General features: G+C 37.2%; 1 protein-coding gene across 1 annotated transcript in view; it reads right to left on the bottom strand.

Moving 5' to 3' along the window:
• The window catches only part of tmem104 (transmembrane protein 104), a 51,740-nt gene that overhangs the window by 26,149 nt on the left and 6,338 nt on the right, over positions 1 to 19,253 (bottom strand). Inside the window, exons 4-8 of the mRNA XM_082163372.1 lie at positions 18,769 to 18,850; positions 17,663 to 17,759; positions 17,478 to 17,558; positions 13,097 to 13,196; positions 10,979 to 11,075 (exon numbers count right to left, since the gene is read on the bottom strand). Of these exons, the coding sequence (XP_082019498.1) occupies positions 10,979 to 11,075; positions 13,097 to 13,196; positions 17,478 to 17,558; positions 17,663 to 17,759; positions 18,769 to 18,850 (457 nt within the window). The remainder of the gene's footprint in view (positions 1 to 10,978; positions 11,076 to 13,096; positions 13,197 to 17,477; positions 17,559 to 17,662; positions 17,760 to 18,768; positions 18,851 to 19,253) is intronic.

Genomic DNA, 19,253 nt, shown 5'->3' on the forward strand with positions numbered 1-19,253 from the left:
AATTGGCTATAGGAGATTAAGACAGAACAGAACCTGAATGAGCACTAGACACAAACCTTTGAGGGCTGTGTGTGATTGCCAGGGCACTGTGGGTATTTTCTAGGTGGTTTATAAGGTTATTTACTGGTCCAAGTCTCTATGATATTCCGGTCTCTTTAGTGTAAATCTATGGGATTTTTCTGGCAGCGTGCACAGCGAATAACAAAACAAGACATTAAAATGTGCCGACAGCTGTGGGATACTTAAAAGTGTTTGGGACCAGAACTGCTGCTGTTACATCAACTATCATGCTATGTTTACAGCATTTTGACAGGTTCATCCTTGCATATCTTACAGAAGATATGAAGAGCTGTCAAGTGTGCAACAGACGTGGTATATCACGATCTTAACCCAAGGCTGAGGTTGTTTTATCTGCATTTACTTTCCCGTCTAGTTTATCTGCCACATCTTTTCTTAGTCCTCCTCGACAACTCCTTCCCCGCTTGGCAAGAATCACCAGTGTGACTGTGGGTCAGCCAGTGTTTGCACTGGCACGATAGTCCCACTGTGGATTAGAGAGAGGACTCTTCGCCTGGTGGGCCACTGCTCAAACTCCTCATCCTGCTGAGCTAATATCCACTAAACCATCTGCGTTGTCTTATTCCTGCAGATCCACCCACAGCATAAGAGCTTTCTAAAAGACAGCTTCAACTACATCACTTGCTAAACAAAAAAAAATCTACTGCTGTCAACTTGAGCTTTCAAATGTTTCAATATGTTTTGGAAAAGTAAATTGAACAATCATCATTTAGGAGTTTTTTTTTTTTTCAAAAGCATGAAATACCAAGATGGAGAAAGTTTAAACATTTGTAATATGTAGAATACAATAGGAAATCTGACTCCTTAAAGCAATTCATTCAAAATGAAATGTTCAAGAAAGTACCTGCAAGAAATGATGAATCCTTTAAAATGTTTAGCACAAAAATATCCAGGTAAATATTTCTCTATTATTGCATTAAACATTTTAAACCAACTTTGCAACTTTTTGGTCCAAATAAGGGTTCCTCAAACATATGTATAAAATAACTTGTATACATCAAGGGGAATGGTGGTGTATCTTAATTCACAAGCATGTTTTTTTTTCCTCCAAAGATGAGAAAAAACTAATTTTATCTTGCAAATCTTTATGCTGTGACCCATATTTCACAGAGCGAGCGAGACAGTGAGCAAATGTGTGTCCTAGGAGAGAGGCCAATGGATACTGAAGGTTGCTGAAAGGATGGGCTCTAAACATGGTTAGTCAGGAAGACACTCTCTCCACTCAGTGGGCAGATTTCCTCACCAGGGGAAAAAAAAAAAATAGAACATTCTGCCTCTGCATATACTATATAGACTCCTACATACTCTATACTGTCCTATCCAATTAAGGAATAAAAAGGCCCAAAATATAACTTAACCCTTACGCTGTGTTGAAAACCCTGTAACACCTATGGGGCCAGATTAACTAAACAGGGCAAATTAGCATGATAGCGCAATTCCATAAAAGTGCCGATGGGAGTGGAAAGTTCTGCGTGTGATCTACTGACGACGCACAAATAAAAGAACACAGATGCACCCGGATCATTTCCATAAACCACCAACGCAATCTAGCAAGAGCAGCACAAAATAGCATCTGGTTTAAGACAAGCTTTGTTGGCCGATAAATAGCACAAATTCCAGTAAATTGACTAGCGCAAACCTTAGTAAATCACCTTTGCGCGATTCATTTAAATACTCTCCTCCAATAGATTTTGCGTCTGAAAGGGAAACTCTTACAAATGCATATGCAATAAGGTCATAAATAAGGTCAAAAATAACCCTGTGTAACAAAGGTGGGGGTAAAAAAGAATCCCAAAAGTTCAAAAATGATCAGGAAGTAGTTATACCCTGTGTGAGCAAAGTCAGGAAGTTTTAGTCTAAAGCGATGACATTAATGTTTTCGGGAAAAAGAATATCCTCTCTTGGTCAAAATGACCCGAACACAACATTAAGGTTAAAAAAAAAAAGAACCGGTAATCTTTTGTAACATTGCCATGGCTAACATTACAAGTGGACTTCAAGTGAATTTTTTTTTTTTTTTTATGATACAAAATAAGATCTCTTGATTGTTCAGCAACTTTCTGCCACAACAATCTGCTGGTTTGGAGTGATCAATGAGCAGTTTCAATGTGTTAAATGACCATCATATGACTCCTTGAGAAATGTAGCTTCTGACTGTTTTGTACAAAGGATCCTCCCATCAAGATGGTTAAGGAAATGAGCTCATTTTGCATGGACCCATAGAATAAAGGTGATCATGTACAGCCATTAATCCAGCTTCCCCTTCAGAATAATTACCAGCCCAATGAGAAAAGGGAGGACACCTTCCTGTCCTTGATACAATTTACATCCTCACTACACATCACCCCTTCCATATATAATTGTGCTTATCCACTGCATGGTACGACTCGGCACGGCTCGCTTTACTTTCACACTGCAGTTTAGTCCTGCTTTAGTACTACTGATTATAGACTGATCGTTATATTTGTGCCGCCACCTAGTCTACTGACCACGAGAAAGTCATTTTCTCTGACCAATCAGTGATCTGTAGTGTTTACACGTCACATTTTAGTATCGGCACGGCTCACTTGGAACCTCAACCGAGGTGGTACTAAAAAAGTACCAGGTACTAGGTAATGTTCACATTGGAAAACCCCCCAAAAGTGAGCCGTACAATGCAATGGAAAAGTGCCATAGGCAGATCCATGGAATACTCTCGATACATTCCCTAAATTAATCAACAATGTCTTGGACTTGAACTCAAGTTTATCCTTTGAACTTTCGAGAGCTTGTTTGACAACATTTCCATCATAAGATGCCATTAAAACCTGAACAGATACTCCAGTTGTTTAAAAAGCTCTTTAAACTGCACATTGAAATGAATCGACAGCAGATGAAGTCTCAGTCTACTGATCTTTTTAACAGCTTTCAGCGAACAACAGATAAAACTGCAGGATTTCACACAGAGTGGACCTTTACTGCTGATCAAAGCCACAGCTTGTTGGGCAGACAGGTCTGTTTAACTTGAGAGAAAACAAAAAGATTTCGGCCTTAGCCATACCGGTTTCAGACAACCCAAATAGATTTACTGAAGTGTTTCACAGTTGACAAAACTGCTTAATTAAGAGTAGATAAATGACTATGCTCTGAAATGCCATTTTTGTCCTTGTCCCGCCACCCTGAGGTTTGTGTGTCAAGCGTCTTGGACTTTAAAAATATAGCATTGCTCAGGGACAGCTGTTGAGCCAGAGATCAAAAATAGCTCTTTGTTTGCTGTGCCACCAGAACAGCAAGCGCTGGAATAGATTTATTTTAAGGATAGGATAAAATAGTGACAGCAGTGATCTACATAACACTTAAAAACTGTTTAAAATAGAACAGTTTGAAGAATTGAGGAGAGAGAAAACAAAATGAATTACGCACATGTTGTTATACACACACTGTTCATTATAAGAACTAATGCGCAACGAGTTATGAAACATGGAGTTGGTAATATACATTTGGTTGGTTAATATAAAACTATTAAAATGTAAATAATATAAAGTATATAAAGGTTATTTCAGAAGTAGAGAAAGATAAATGTTTTAAAAAAACATAAGAACTCTACATAAGAAATTACTCCTGTTAAGAGTTACTGATGTAGGAAATCAGTGCAGACACAGAACAATATTAACTACATAGGTTAGTTGTCACAACAAGTGAGAAAGGTTGACATGGATTGCGCTAAATCTCGAACCGTCGGGGAATTACCCATTTAAAAAACAAAATGCAGCACAGAGGAGAGTTTGCTGGCAAAAAGAGAACGTGACAGGGCTCATAATAAAACCAGAATCAACAATGGCTTGATTTTTCGGAGATGGCGAGAACTGACGGATTTGAAATGTTGTAAAAGTGACACAGAGATGGTGTTTTATTACTTAAAGGTAGGGTAGGTAATCCTGTTCAGAAACACTTTTTTTTATACTGGGTGAAATGGTCCTTCCATCCTGATAGTAGTCAATACATTATGTGTTTAGAAAAAGGAATGAAAAAAATCAGACCTCTGTAGCAGCTGCAGGACAGTAAAAACTCTGACCAATCACTGCCATTCGGTGCGAATGTAAAGAACCAATCAGATGCCTTCATGTCTCGTGCCCGCCCCGAGCCCCACTGCGCGCGCTGCCCGGCGTGCACTCATCACATGTCACCGTTCCCGGAAATATTCAGCTCAAAGCACCTGCATATGCAGTCAGCGAAGGCAAACAAGGCAAAAACTACTTCCTCGGACCCTGCCCGCGCTCTTGAACGACCTCCTCTGCTTCGCCCTCAACCCCGGACCTGTCCTCGAACCGACGATGCGGTACTTGTCTCCGGACTCGGAGTGTACGTTAGTCTTCATTAGAGTCAACAATGTTTTCATCATGGAAACTCTTACATGCAAAACACCGTATATGTTATGAATCTTACACGAAATTCATCTTCATCACAGTGTAACTGATGGTAATGGAAAAACGTGTATCAATGCAACCTGTTTTTAGTTTTGCCTTATAAATATAGCTCGTTACCGAATGAAACTTTACCATTATCGATATGCTAGCTTGATAGTGAGTACTAAAAGAAATCTTATTTGTTTATATTCATAGTGATAAAGTTAGGTATTTTATTACATGTGATTCTGACATGATGTCACTCACTGTATGTACTGCGCTCCTTCCTCTCCACTCGTCTCAGGTAATAAATGCGTCTTGTTCCAGCCTGAGCGTTTGGAGTCGCGCGTTCATGTGTTTTGGGGGCGTGGCTTTGGAAGGAGCTCAGAAGGGAGGGGGTGGAGTAAATGGAAATAATGAGCTGTGTTTATTGCAGATTAAAAGGTCTACAGTCACTCGATTTTTATATTTTCTTTTTCAGAGTACTTACATTTTAATTATGTATTGGTATATAAAGACAGTTTAAACAAATTTGGAATGTTTTTTTTTTAGAAAAATGATTACCTACCCTACCTTTAACAGGTGAGTGAGGTATTTTATTGAACATAACAAAACAAGAGTTCATTGTAAAGCATTACCTGTTGTGAAGGGTCATTTCATTAGTTGTTTCAGCTGTGCTCGGATTTATTTTCATATAAGTACCAGGTACTATTAATGGGTAAAGCTACAGTAACGTCTTCATCTAGTCAGCTTGAGATCCTTTTCATCTAAACTGGTTATATAATGTTTTATGAACAGTAGGATAACCATATTCATCTGCACAGTCATGCAGAGCCAAAGCGCAACCAAAACAATGTTCTTCCACAAAATGCATGCAGTTTTGTTTTAACCACTAGAGGGCCAAACATTACATAAGGAGGTTTTGCACCGGGCAGTTCTAGGAACTTAAGTTCTCGGGAAACCACACTGGTGGCTAGCTCCTAGAACTAATGGTTCCCTTAGGAACATTTTCCTGGTTGCCTTCGCAACGCCAGTAGGAACTTGATTTTGTAACTTTCAATTTGACGGCGCTGAGAACACCAAAGCCTGAGCACACAGCGCTCGCATGCTCCATGTTCATTAGTTTACAATCTGTCTAACAGTCCTGTCTAATACGTTATTAGAACTGTTATACAAAGAAAGTGGACAGTATATGAAAAGGCATTAGCGGATGCCGTGTGGTTGATGTCCAGTGTTGCTAGACACTGTATCATGTTTAGCTTGGTCCCCTCAAAGTTACATTGGATTTTCTCCTTATTGTAAAGGTTGAGAGGCCCATCCATCACTGTTTTCCATGTTCGTAGAGTTAGTTTGTGGAGTAAATATATATATATAGGCTATAATCTGTGTTTTTACATGGCTTTTTTTTTTTTTAATGGCGGGTGCTGGTGTTTCGCGTGCGTCATGGATAGTTCCCATAGTGCTGGTTTAGACCCTACTCTGAAGTAGGAGCTAAATTAGGTCCTCCAAAAGGAGTTCCTAGAGCTAAAATCCTAGTAGTTCCTAGTTTTTGCGATGCGAACACGCCAAAAAACGTGTACTTCCTCCAATAGTTCTAGGAACTATGAAAAGGTTCCTCCGATGCGAAAGCCCCTATTGTGTACTTTTAAAGATGCAACTGCTCAAAAACAGTATTTTAGACACCCAATTTGTGTAGCCATACTCACATGTGCCAGAAATTGACTGCACTATTTCATGGCAACTATCATAGCTGGGTTCATTGCCAAATCCATTTCCCACTGCTTAAAAAATAAAATAAAATAAAATAAAATAAAATAAAATAAAGAGCAAAGACAACTATCCATCAGTCCAGAGTCAGACCCATCCCTACTATATGTCAGGGTAAAGTCACAGTCATACTCTGCTGAGGCAGGAAGTTTTACACAATGTACAGAATGGCCGTTAAGCAATACAAAGCAAAACAGTAACTATAAAGGCCTTTTCTAAGACAGACAGTTTGAGAATCTTTAGTCCAGTACACTCCATTCTTGAAAACTCTTTGGCCACGTTCCCCTGAAGAAAGACATGTATAACATCTTTCTTTGTGTGCCACAGGTAGAGAAAGAACAGTGTCACGGTCTGCCACCCACTCAGGGATTATAGTGAGGCAAGGTGTTATGTGAAGGCATAATATGCCTCTTAATCTTCCCTTTTTCCTTTTTCTAAAGCTTATGCCATGAGGCTGCACTAATGTGTCCAACATCAATCCCGCTAGCCACGGGGGAATACAACTGACCACTGCTCTCAGATACTCTCATGCAGACCACGTACCGTTCTGAGTCAAAGTCAAGACACACCAAAAGGAAGAAAAATAAATGCATCTGGGCTACAGTAGCTGTAGGGTCATAATTCACACTGTCTGCAAAAGGCAGGTTTCAAAAGTAAAGTTAGCATGATGATTTAGGAATATATATAAAATTACTATAAAGACATGTTAGAAGGACATATGGGCACTTCGATACAATTCAATAATCTGGAATATTTCCTAGAAACTAGCAGACATCCAAAAACTGCCATGAATGCATTTCTGAAGATTTCAGATATAATAACAGGTGAAACTGTTAAATCTCCTCATTTTCCTCACATCATGGCGCCTGTAATAGATTTGCGCTACATCTCAGCAGCGGCCTCCTTAATAGGACAGGAGATAGATTTGGCATGTTCAGCACTGATCTAAAAACGCAAGGCCAGATAAGTGAACAAGGACTCTGGTTAGACCCTGACTAGCTTGCTTTGATATGGAAGAAATTTGCAGAGTGCCAGTGAGGAACTGCTAATTAAAAAGGCAATTAAAATGCAATCATAGCGATAAACTAACATCAGTTAAGTGTTCCTGGACAGGGCCAAGTATAAACTCAAACTGAAAACAAATTTAGTGCCAAGACGGTGGATTTATGTAAATGTCACTCATTTGCATGCAAATGTGACCTGACATTTTTGTGATCATGTTAAAACACCGAAGCACCAATGCACGTTTAATTTTGCTGACGTGGTAAATTTGATGGCATAACCTCAAAGGGTAAAAAAAAAAAAAAAAAATTCTGGGTGATATTTCAACCCCAAATTAAAATAATAATAAAATAAAACTCAAACAACTTAAGAAATGTTAACATTCATAGAATGCTTTTTTAGCACCATTAACATGTTTTAGCATTTTTTAATTATCATGTCTCACTCTCATGACAAATATGCACATTTTCCCCCAAGATTCTCATTACTATAAAGCAGAAAAGTTCCCACTCATTATTCTCTTTAAGTAATGAAAATAATACTGTTCCATACACTTTTGTTCATTTAAAAAATTTTTTTTAAATCAGAATAAACTAAATTCAGTACAAATCAATGCAACTATACAATAGAATTTGAAATAATGTTTTTATAATTGTTAATATTTAAACAATTATTATTAATTACATGGTAACACTTTACAATAAGGTCTGATTTGTTAACATTAGTTAATGCAATAACTAACATGAACTAACAATGAACTAGCAATACATTTAAGTATTTATTAATCTTTGTTAATGTTAGTTCATTGTTTGTTCATGTTAGTTCACAGTGCATTAACTAATGTTGACAAATACAACCTTTGATTTTAATAACGTATTAGTAAATGTTGAAGTTAAGATTAATAAAGGCTGTAGAAGTATTGCTAATTCTTAGCTCATGTTAACTAAAGTAGTTAACTAATGTTAACTAATGAAACGTTATTGTAAAGTGTTACCAATTACATTTTTTATTACAGTAATGAGAATTGGCAAGTGCTGGATTCAGTGGTCGAGGAAGACAGTATCCTGTGGCACAGATTCACCTGGTCTGATAAAGTTCATAAAGTTGGTGGCTTAGACAGTCGTCCCCTTTGGACATTCCTCAGACTCAAAATTGGGCAATTTTCCTCCCTCACAACAATAGAGACAGTTTGAGGTGAAAGTGAGAGGAAGAGAACAGCCCCAGTGACACTAGGTTCATAAGCCGGTTGGATTAATCTTTCATATAAAAAAAAAAAAAGATGATTTATTTAAGGGCATGTCCAGAAGAAAAACTAATGATGACCTTCAAGTCGAAAGATTCAGAGTTTGGGGATGGAAGATGTAGGTTGTGTATTCTAGCTTCCTAAATGATCTATTAAACTAAACTCAATTACAGCCGATACACAACATACATAAAGATACGACATGTGACCTCATCTTACACCTCAACAAGGGATGACAAACCGAGCATGAAGGGGAATAAAAATCCTAATCTCTAAAGCCCTATTCAGATGGGTTTAGTTTTACAAGAGTAGATTGAGTTATGTAAATTTACCACAGGACGTACGTAAGGAATAATTGACTTCAGGCCGTTGAATTATTAGAAAAAGAATGCACACCCGAGGTGGTAATGCGGTCACGACGCGAAGCGGAGTGGCCGTTACACCTCGGGTGTGCATTATTTTTCTAATAATTCAACGGCCTGAAGTCAATTATTCCGCTTATACTACAGTTACCACACCTCGAAACATTGTTCAGATTATGTTTTTCAAGACTTTTTGTAAAGTTTTTGTCATTAAAACGCTCTTGTATGTAGGACTAATTTCTTACGCATCTAATCCCATGCCTCCGTTGCTAATTCCAAAACCTCATTTCAGAGTTAGTAACGGAGGTTTGAGCCGCTGATAGCAGACTAATGCTGAACACACGACTAGCTGACACATTCTCTGACTGTTTTCATCGACTGCAGCAGATTTTAAACACCGACTTTGAACACAGACTGAACGCGCTGAACACGCGTTTGGGCATGATCAGTCATAAGTATCAAATTACATTCATAACCGGCCTTAAAGTGTGTTCCCGGCTTTATGCAGTTATTAATGCAGTTATTAGAGAGAGATGTTGCAATAATGAGACAGAAAAGCATGTGCGTCAATATTATTATTTATTAATTAATTCAATTCGTTTTAATGAATTCGTTAATTCTTTTTTTCTTTCTATTATTGACAGATGACAGTAGACTAGCCAAATAAATGAAACCCAAAGCCCTTTTAACAAGTAGGCCTATCAATAATTATTTATTTGTTAAATTATCTGCAATAAAAATCCGTGCTGCAGGACTATCCATTTATTTAGCCTATATTCAGTTTAATTTTCTATTGATTATAGATAGGACTTTATAGTTTATTTATTCAAATTAAACTGCATGTTTCTATTGATTGTGAAGCTAGACGTTGAAAATTGCAGATCAAGCGCACGGGGCGAAATGCTTTTTCTTGTTATGATTTGTATCCTATTTTCCGTTATTACAGTTGACTACGCGAAGTGATATGGAACTGTAATGCGGTCGAGACCTGCCTGGAACTACTTTAGCCGTGCGTTTCCCTGAAAATAATGCACACCTTAGAACGTTCGTCAACCAATCAGATTCAAGCATTCAACGGCCCTGTAGTATAAGTAATAATAATGGCCAATTCGCACGGGATAAGAAATCTCAGTAAAACTAGCAGAAGTGGGAGGGGTAACTTGATTTACGCACCGTTATCATGTGCTTATTATGTTGCTTCCTGATACAGTATTTATATATATAACAGTTAAGTCCGGTCGAATGATGTATTAATTAAATTCAGATTGGATTATGTTGGTAATAGGCACTTACCTAACGCTAAAAGAAGTTTCGTGCCTCTAACAAGTGCCTTCGACCTTCTTTCTGATCTGAATGGTGTGTGGAAAACACTTGAGTTTCGCCACAGACTCGTCCCAGCGTCTAGAACGCAACTGAATGCTTTTTTCAAGCACCTCCATACTTAATAAACTGCGAGAAACAACTTTTAAACAGGAAATTACGGAATATTTACGTGCATATTTACAGCGGGTCTATTCGCACGGGATTAGTATCACCTGAGGTAATTTTTCCGGACCTTTTTACAGAAGGTAAAAGTCGCCGTATCCGTTACTGACACTGTCCATAATGATTACTGAGATGGTACATCTGGACGGGACTAAAATCACTGAGAAGCTTTGGTAATAATTACTTTACCCCAACCTCTCCATGTTAAACTAATCCCGTCCAAATAGGGCTTAAGGCAAGCAAATATTGGCACATATTCTAAAATCAGCATCATTTCCTGTGGTTAACATGCAATAAGAGGCTTATCCAAGCGAGATTTAAACAATGCTTTTTATTGGCAGTTGGGATAGCCACTTCCCTCATTTCTAGAGATGAAGGAGGGTGGAGCAGAGCGAAATGAATAAGCGCATCAATCACTGTTGCGAAGCTAAAGCCGAGGAGGAAATCACACCGGCGTCGATGTGAATTTCAAGGGCACGCAAGAGCCTCCTGATACACGGGTGGGGTGAGGAGTCCACAGAGATTACACAGAAGTATTAAGTGTCTCGTTTGTCTTTCTTACCTCCAGCCAGTGTGAGTCCAGCACCCTGCCGAGACATAAGTGCTGCCAACGTAGAGCGTATGTTTGACTGTGTAACGGGTGCTGCTTCACTCACCAGAAACACTCTGTAGGCGTCTTTGCGTCTTACAGGGCCCCAGCATGACTCGGTATCGTTGTATTTCACACTCCCAGCACTGCACGAGTGGTTCCCACTGTGAGAAGGCAAACAATTACACTTCTGACATCTGCAAATCGATTTCAGGAATTTATAATGTAAATATATATATATGAATAAAACACCTCAATTGTTTTCATTATAAACCAAGAAAAAATATGCAATTATTTGGTGCAGTTGCTGATATTTATAAGGCCAAAAAGTAAGATGAACTCAGTGAGATCTTTACAACAGTATAGCAGACTACTTACATAAAGTGCATATAAATATCAGTCGTCACTATTTCTCCCAAAAATGTCAATATTAAAATGATTAGTTTTATGATGAAAGGTCAGTAGTTTTTATTGTGGGTGGTAAAATATATAATGCAATGCAATACAATACAATGATGATTGAGAGATAATATAACAGACAAATAAACATTGCTTAAAAGCCTGATGTATCATATTTGATAATCACATTTTAACATGATTTTTCTAGAAAATTATCAATTGATTATCAAGTAAACCCAAGTTGCTTTAGTCCAGAAAATGCTCATCTAGAAATATCACTAACAATATAAAAATGCAATCAGTAAAAATTTCACAGCAAAAAGAGACGTGTACCACGACCTAAACAACCTAAATGTTTTTAGAATTACATTAAAAGGCCTTTTACTTGCTAAAAAAGACAGAGGGCATGTAGTAGATATGCAAATGCATTAGGGGTGTAACGATACCCTCACTCACGAATCGATACATATCACGATACGATATTATTGTAATACTCCAAGATATATTGTAAACGGTAACAAAAAAAATTAACTGTTAAATGGTAAATGTGGTATTACATTGGGGGTGGAAATGAATAGGCTTGGACATGGTGCTGGTAACCAAATGCACAGGACAATGGTGACACCAGAATAAAAATATTCATGATTCTGAAAATATAGAATTATTTTAGATGAATATGCTTTCACTCTGTCACTGGCTAGACATATATTTAAAATAATGTAGGCCACTTTTTACTGGTAACATAAGACATTTGGCATTATCAGGACCCACAAATATTCCCCCATTGCATTATTATACATTATATATAGTGGTTTAATGTAGTACTGACACTAAAACTCTGTAAACTTGAATTTTTTCCTCACAGGGAATTTTTTATTTTGGGTGAACTATACACAATACATATGGTCACTATCCATGATACATGTAAGGGTTAATGCCCGACGAGGTGTCCATTGTCAGGTATTAATGGACGACGGCGAGGCGTGAACTGTCCGACGCACGCCTTGCGGACGGTTGCCTCCGCCGAAGTCCATTAATACCTGACAATGGACACTTCGAAGGGCATTAACCCGCTTATACCATGGTCACTTGCCAAATAACACATTTTTAAAACATTAGTTTATATTTTAATTAGTTTTGCAATCGAAATCTAAAGTTTTTACACACAATAACTTGGTTTCCCTGGTTACGCCTGACGGTTTATTTAGCAACCGGAGATATTTATAGTCCGCTCAGCTCGTAGAACCCTTCAGTTTACTGCCTGTTGCTATGGTTACTCACAGCTGATGTAGCCAGCGCATTTATTTATTAACTTCGAACGGTAAACAGTCAGTTTCACCAGAACTCCTTTACTAGGTGTCCTCTATCACTTTTTAATGGACACCCTGCAGCCAATCAGAATCGAGTATTCACCCAGACCATGGTATAAATTGTTGCATTTATATATTGCGATGTATTGTGACACGATATATTGTTACACCCCTAATATGCATGCATTTCAAATATGACACACTAGGCTTTATAGGGTTTAGGCCCGCTCACATCAATACAAATGTTTGGCGTGGACCAATTTTCACATGCATTTCTTATTGGTTTAAAACATTATCTTCTATGTGAAAAAGTCTGCCATAAGAAATTAGTTGTGTTTTTATGACTGGGCAGTCTCTTATTGATCTGCAACCAATATGAAATAAATCTAGTTTAAATGTTATCATTCATAAAGTAAAGCTGATGTTTCATTCATTAATGTCTAGAAGAAGAGCAAGATGAGAGATTTTGAGCTCACCATGCAACCTCCATCAGTGATACAGGTACAGCAGCAGCATAAATGGCCAGGTCTCCATACAGGTACACGATTAGGCAGATGTAGAACATGTTGACGCCAACTGCAGAGAGAAACAATCCCATTCTGAAGATTCACGGCTTTACATAAAACATCACTTCAAATACAAACATGTGGAGAGGTTCATAGGCAGCATCATTCCCTAGAAGATTCATCTGATGTTCCTGCCCAAACACTATAGCCGCTAAACGCATAGAGCTGTATAAATCATCCTAATTAAAGCAAGCAAGCACTTCATTATGAAATCCCCCCTGCTCTACTCTTCATTAACCCCACACTCCTCTTCACCTGTTCTTCCATCCATCCATCACTCAGCCCCTGCCTGTTGGAGATGAGATGGAGAGCATTCAGGAGGAAACACAGACCGGCTTCACCACAACACACATTCATCATTCACAGAAGCTCCTACGAGGATCTCAAACGGTCCAGCCAACCAATCAGCTCATTAATTACCCTGAAAGTTGACTAGAGCTGGCAGACTATTTAAACTAGATTTAGATAAAGAAAATTTTACGATAGACATTTGAACGAGCTTAATTGAGCCATCTTTCCCTCCACATTAAAAAAAGCAGCAAATGTTGCTGTCAGTTCCAGTTCATTAAATAAAGATGAGTGAAGAAAACATGGGAAATTATGAATGCAAAATCAGTTGCAGTGCTCATCATTATACAAATTTTTTTTGAAAGGAGAAAGAGTCTGTTACTTTAAATATAGAAATATTGATGTTTCTTAAAAAGGTCATTTTTACACCATTTCACTGAATTTAAATCCAACCTTCTTGCTTTACTAGGCGACAATATCACTATTTGAAGAGAAATAGCAGCTTCTTTTTAATAAAAAAAAGAGATGCACTGATAATTCAAATGTGACCCTGGATGACAAAAGCAGTCACATGGGTAATTTTTTTTTTAATTGATCATCATAAAGCTTTCCATTGATGTATGGTTTGTTTTGATAGGACAATATTTGGCAGAGATGCAACTATTTGAAAATCTGGAATCTGAGGGTGCAAAAAAAACAAAACAAAACAAAACAAAAACCTTGAGAAAATCGCCTTTAAAGTTGTCCATTTATGTTTGCGATTGTGCTGCATTCACTCACAAAAACAAATGTTTTATATATTTACAGTAGGAAATTAACATAATATGTTCATGGAACATGATCTTTACTTAATAGCCTAATGATTTTTGGCATAAAAGAAAAATCTATCATTTTGACCCATACAATGTATTATTGCCACAAATATACCTGTGCTTCTTGTGACTGGTTTTGTGATCCGGGTCACAAATTTGGATTGATATAGTTATGGCTGATAACCAATGAATGAAATTCTAGACTGTTTTGTCTTAAAAAAGAAAAAAAGGAAAAAGTGAATAAGTGAATAACTTTGAGTGAGGCATCTAAGAGTAACAAATAGAGGAAACAAGCATGCACAGATATGATAAACATGGCTCAGTTTCTTCCTTCAACTCATCCATTCCCCCGGTTTCACAATCAAGGCTTTAGTCTAGTCCAGACTAAAATGCATATTTGAGTGGTTTTAACAGAAATTTAACAGATTATTTCTTAAAATATATCAGTGGCATTGTTTTGTCTCAAGGTGTTTTTTTTTCTAAGGCACATTTATAAAAGCTACTTAAATGTCCTAATTAAACTAAAGTCTAATCCTGACTTAATCTAAGCCCTGTCTGTGAAACCAGGCCTAAATCTTAAAATGTAAGTCATTTAAAAAAAAAAGTAATAGCAAGCCTCTCCTCAAAGAGCAAAAACATGCATGTAAGCTACAGTTCAAGATGAGCTACACACCAAAGTCTAATAGTTATGGTTAGGGGTTACTAAGAAAAAAAATCTCCATTCTGAGCAAAAGTAATAGCACACCTAAAAACAAAATCAATCATGAGCTAATCTATCTCCTCTGTGGCATTATTCGAAGCAGTCTTCTAATCAACCTGTCAGTGGGAAGGTTACAGCCACTGTGAGCAACCCAGATAAACCAGCGGCCATTAAGAAACCGGTCCAATGATGAAATGACAGAAGCCAGGCTTCCTGTTGTTAATTTCAGACCAGAGCGGATTCACATTCTGCTTTAACTTACAAAAGCAATTGAACCCAAAGAATCGCTGTGTATTCTCTGGAAAAACAACCTCCCACCTACCTCGACAATACTAAAGTACAAACATTAAAGCCTTTAACTACAGTTCAATATAAAAGCCTGCAGTTTCTTTCCGCTGAATGGCAGCTCATGGATTGATCACCCCCATTACAATGGCTGCGTTTAGCAATTGCACTTGGATTAAAAAGACAGCATGTCCTAAGACAGGGGTATTATATTTAAAGCTACAGTCAATACTAAAGTCACACTAACTAAACTAATCTCCTTCACAGTGAGTTGCGCTTCCATTTAATACATTTACGGTCAGGGTCTGCTCAGATAGTCATTCGTTTCTCCCAAGTGCACATCCAAAGTGGCCACTTCACTCCATTCTACACTGGGAAAGGTCAGAGCACAGCAAGCTATTTTAACACATCACGCTTAATAGAATAATAAAAAGTCGACAGGGCGAGCGTGTGACGTCTGTGCCGAGAAAACACAAAGCTCTGAAGCTACAAGTGCGTGCTTGTGTTCACCAAACGAGAGTGCGTGCAGCGCATAAGAGGCAGTGCTGGTTTGTTTGAGGGTGTAACAAGTGCGTCACCTAGTGCATAACACTTGCCGTCACATGCTGTGGATGTATGGAAACAGGGTCAGAAATTAACGTTCCCATTAACGGGCAATGTATATATTTTTCCTTTTAATTTTTTCCTTTTCTAAAGGGCTATTTTAGTGATAACTGTATTAAAGGTGTTATCTTTTATGTCAAATACTTACATTTAACTAAATTACTTTTATCAAAATACTATAGACTATTACTATAGACATCAACAGAAGTCACATTTACACTGTAAAGGTGGAACAGAAACTGCATCTGACAATTATATAGACTGTTTAATATATAGGTGGCATACATGCATTTAGACTGAATTCTAAATACATATATAATAAATGCTTAAATGTACATTTACATGACAACTGCATAATGTTGCATAGTGTAAATCGCTTACATAAAGTATATAAAAATCAGGAAATCATTACAGGGCAGAACTGCAATTATGACAAATCATTATTGTCGATTATTGCTATCAACTTTGTAATAGTGATTACTAATGTCGTTTAATAGAATACATAAAGGTTTTATGGGTGGAGAAACGTCTCGTCATATATTCTTCTAGGCAACACACAAACATCGCATTGGTTATCTTAGCAGCATGAAGAAAGAAACGGTTCTTCAAACTGGGAATAAATTAAATACAGAAAGCGAGCAAATAATGTTCCGCCATCACTTCAGCCTAGCGCAAGGTCACAGAGTTATGCCCTCTCGCAAAAACTCCTGTTATATTCACAGAAGCTGCGGAAAGATAAGATTTTCTACACTGCAAAATTAATCTCTTGTTTACATTGTATCTGCACTTTGATGTTTATGTTTATGCAGAATTCAGTCAGCAAACGTGTGCACTAACCAAGAAGCCTCTGATTAAGCTATTGCATCCATACTCTTAACAGAAACCCTTATGATTGATTATAATGCTCAACACTACAAAAAAAAAAAACGTGTAAACGCGCAATAATTTTTTAACATTCATTTTCACATTTCACTTTAACCACGATTGTCGTAATAGAATTCGTTTAATTGTGCAGGGGCATTTTTGTTCATTTCTGTGGCATTTTTTCCCCAAGGCAAGCCCAGTTAATTTCCAACCCTGTATGGAACAGCTCAGCAGGCCATTTCTGATGTCCGTCCTTTGCTTGATGGTTGGAGAAGATGCCAAAAGCAATGCTGTTGAGATATTGCAAGGCTGCTCGGGGCACTGTTGAGTCAGCCTTTGTGTAGCACTGCTCGTGAAATGATGCTTAGGAGGGCAAGAATTCTGAAAATAGGAATCAGTATAAATGACACCTTGGTTTTTAGTTCAAGGTGAACACCGCGTCTTCATATTCATCATAAGATTCTCATTACCTGGGTTCTCCATCTTTAAGCGAACTTCTCGTTTCCTTATATTAGAGTAGATAAAATATCTACAGTGAGGTTAATTACAACCAAAAGCAATTTAACTAGTTCTAATTGCACCCCATTAACAGCAAATAACCTTGTTCAATGTTACTGAACACTGAAGCAAAACTTGACCTCTGGAAACCATCTTTTAAGGCCTTGTTTAATAGTCTTAAAAAGCTAAATGTCTTAGCTGAAGATTACATTTTAGTGCATAATGATGCAAGAAGTCTTACCTTTATTAAAAAACATGGAGGCCATTTGTCCCATCTCGACTCTCTCGACAATGTCAAAGTGGTCTATATTCGAAGCACGCTCTGTTACATCAGATGACAAAACCAACAATGACCTTGAGATTTTCATCTTGGGTAACATTGCAAACCATTATTGACAAAGACAGTACAATACAAACTGCACTTACGGACAGAGAGAATGGGCCGCGTCTCGACAGGTTCCGAACGTCCCCGGAGAGTGACCTCATCATCTGAATAGTCCGAGCTGGAGTCGCTGTCATTAATCTTAAAATGGTTGTAACAATAAAATGTATTAGTTTCCTAATTCTAGGCCCTGAACAAACACGCTCACAACCCAAAAAAAAAAACTAAAAGTTTGTTCACAGTTGAACACAACTTTTTAATAATAGTTTATTCAGCAAGGGTGCATTAAGTTACAGTAAATGTTACAGTTTATAATGTTACAAAAGATTTCCATTTCAAATTAATTCTGCTCTTTTGACCTTTCTATTCATCAAAGAACCCTTAAAAAAAAAAAAAAAAATACATTAACTTCAATACATTGATAATAATGAGTGGATCAGCATATTAGACTGATTTCTGATGGATCATGTGACACTGAAGACTGGAGTAATGATGCTGAAAATTCAACTGTGCATTCACATGAATAAATTACATTTAAAATATATTCAAATAGAAATTGTAATCATATTTCACATTTGTATTGTTTTTACTGTATTTTGATCAATTAATGCAGCCTTGTAAATTATAACATTTTTTTTTTGGTGAACTGTTCCTTTAAAACAATGTTACATGTGAATGTGAGGTCGTTCTAGAAGAACACGTTTGATTATTGCCTCATTTTATTCAGGTGTACAGTTCTGTGCGCAATATAACGTGACTAAAACAAAGAAGCAATGTGTCAAAAATTATCTTGACACGCTTATTCAGCATAAACACAATATTTGTTGTTGCAGATCATCTATTAAAATATAAACATTCAGATGTTATAGTTGTATAGGCCATAATATAGGTTTTCTGTATTCTGTTTGTATGGCTGAAACTGTCTAGAAACATACTAACCATGGGCCTCGATCTGAGTTCGATTTTAGTACATCTGCTCTAAATGGCCCCGTTTCATTCACTGGTAAGTCAGTATGATTTAAAGTTTCATCGACTTTCTGGCTTGGGACGTGTAACATTTCCATTGATAAGTGTAATTTTCATAGGGAATAGATACTGAATAACAACACAGTGTTCAGGGTAACCAGGCTTATCAGGTGATGTCACTAACCTCTTCCTGTTCTCTCCTCTTCCAGCGTAGCTGGGCATTGGCAGCAGCCATGGCTTCGATAACAAAAGTGGTGGTCATGAAACTGAGGGAAGACAGAACAGTTAAACACACTTCATGTGTAGCAAGTTTAATAAAAAAATTGTGTAAAAATTCATTTAAAAAAAAGGGAAAACAAGATGCAGAAAAAACTAGATACAGAGCTGATCGCGATTTTGCACATTATATTAAAGAATTTTTGTAAATAATTTTGTTTATTAAAATGTCATACACATTTTACCGCCTGAGATAACTTATGCTATGCTGACATAAGGCTGCGTGAGTGGAAACAATAATATAACCTAAAAAAAAATAAAAAATAATACTTTAAGCAGAAAGAATTGTTTTAAAAAGTCTGATCAGAGACTTGTCATTGGTGCATATGAATGAAAATGATTCAATATCATTCATCCCTGTGTTTATTTAGTCAAAAACAATGTGGAATACAC

The sequence above is a fragment of the Leuciscus leuciscus genome (genome assembly GCF_965113295.1).
Source record: "Leuciscus leuciscus genome assembly, chromosome: 1".
NCBI classification, from domain to species: domain Eukaryota; kingdom Metazoa; phylum Chordata; class Actinopteri; order Cypriniformes; family Leuciscidae; genus Leuciscus; species Leuciscus leuciscus.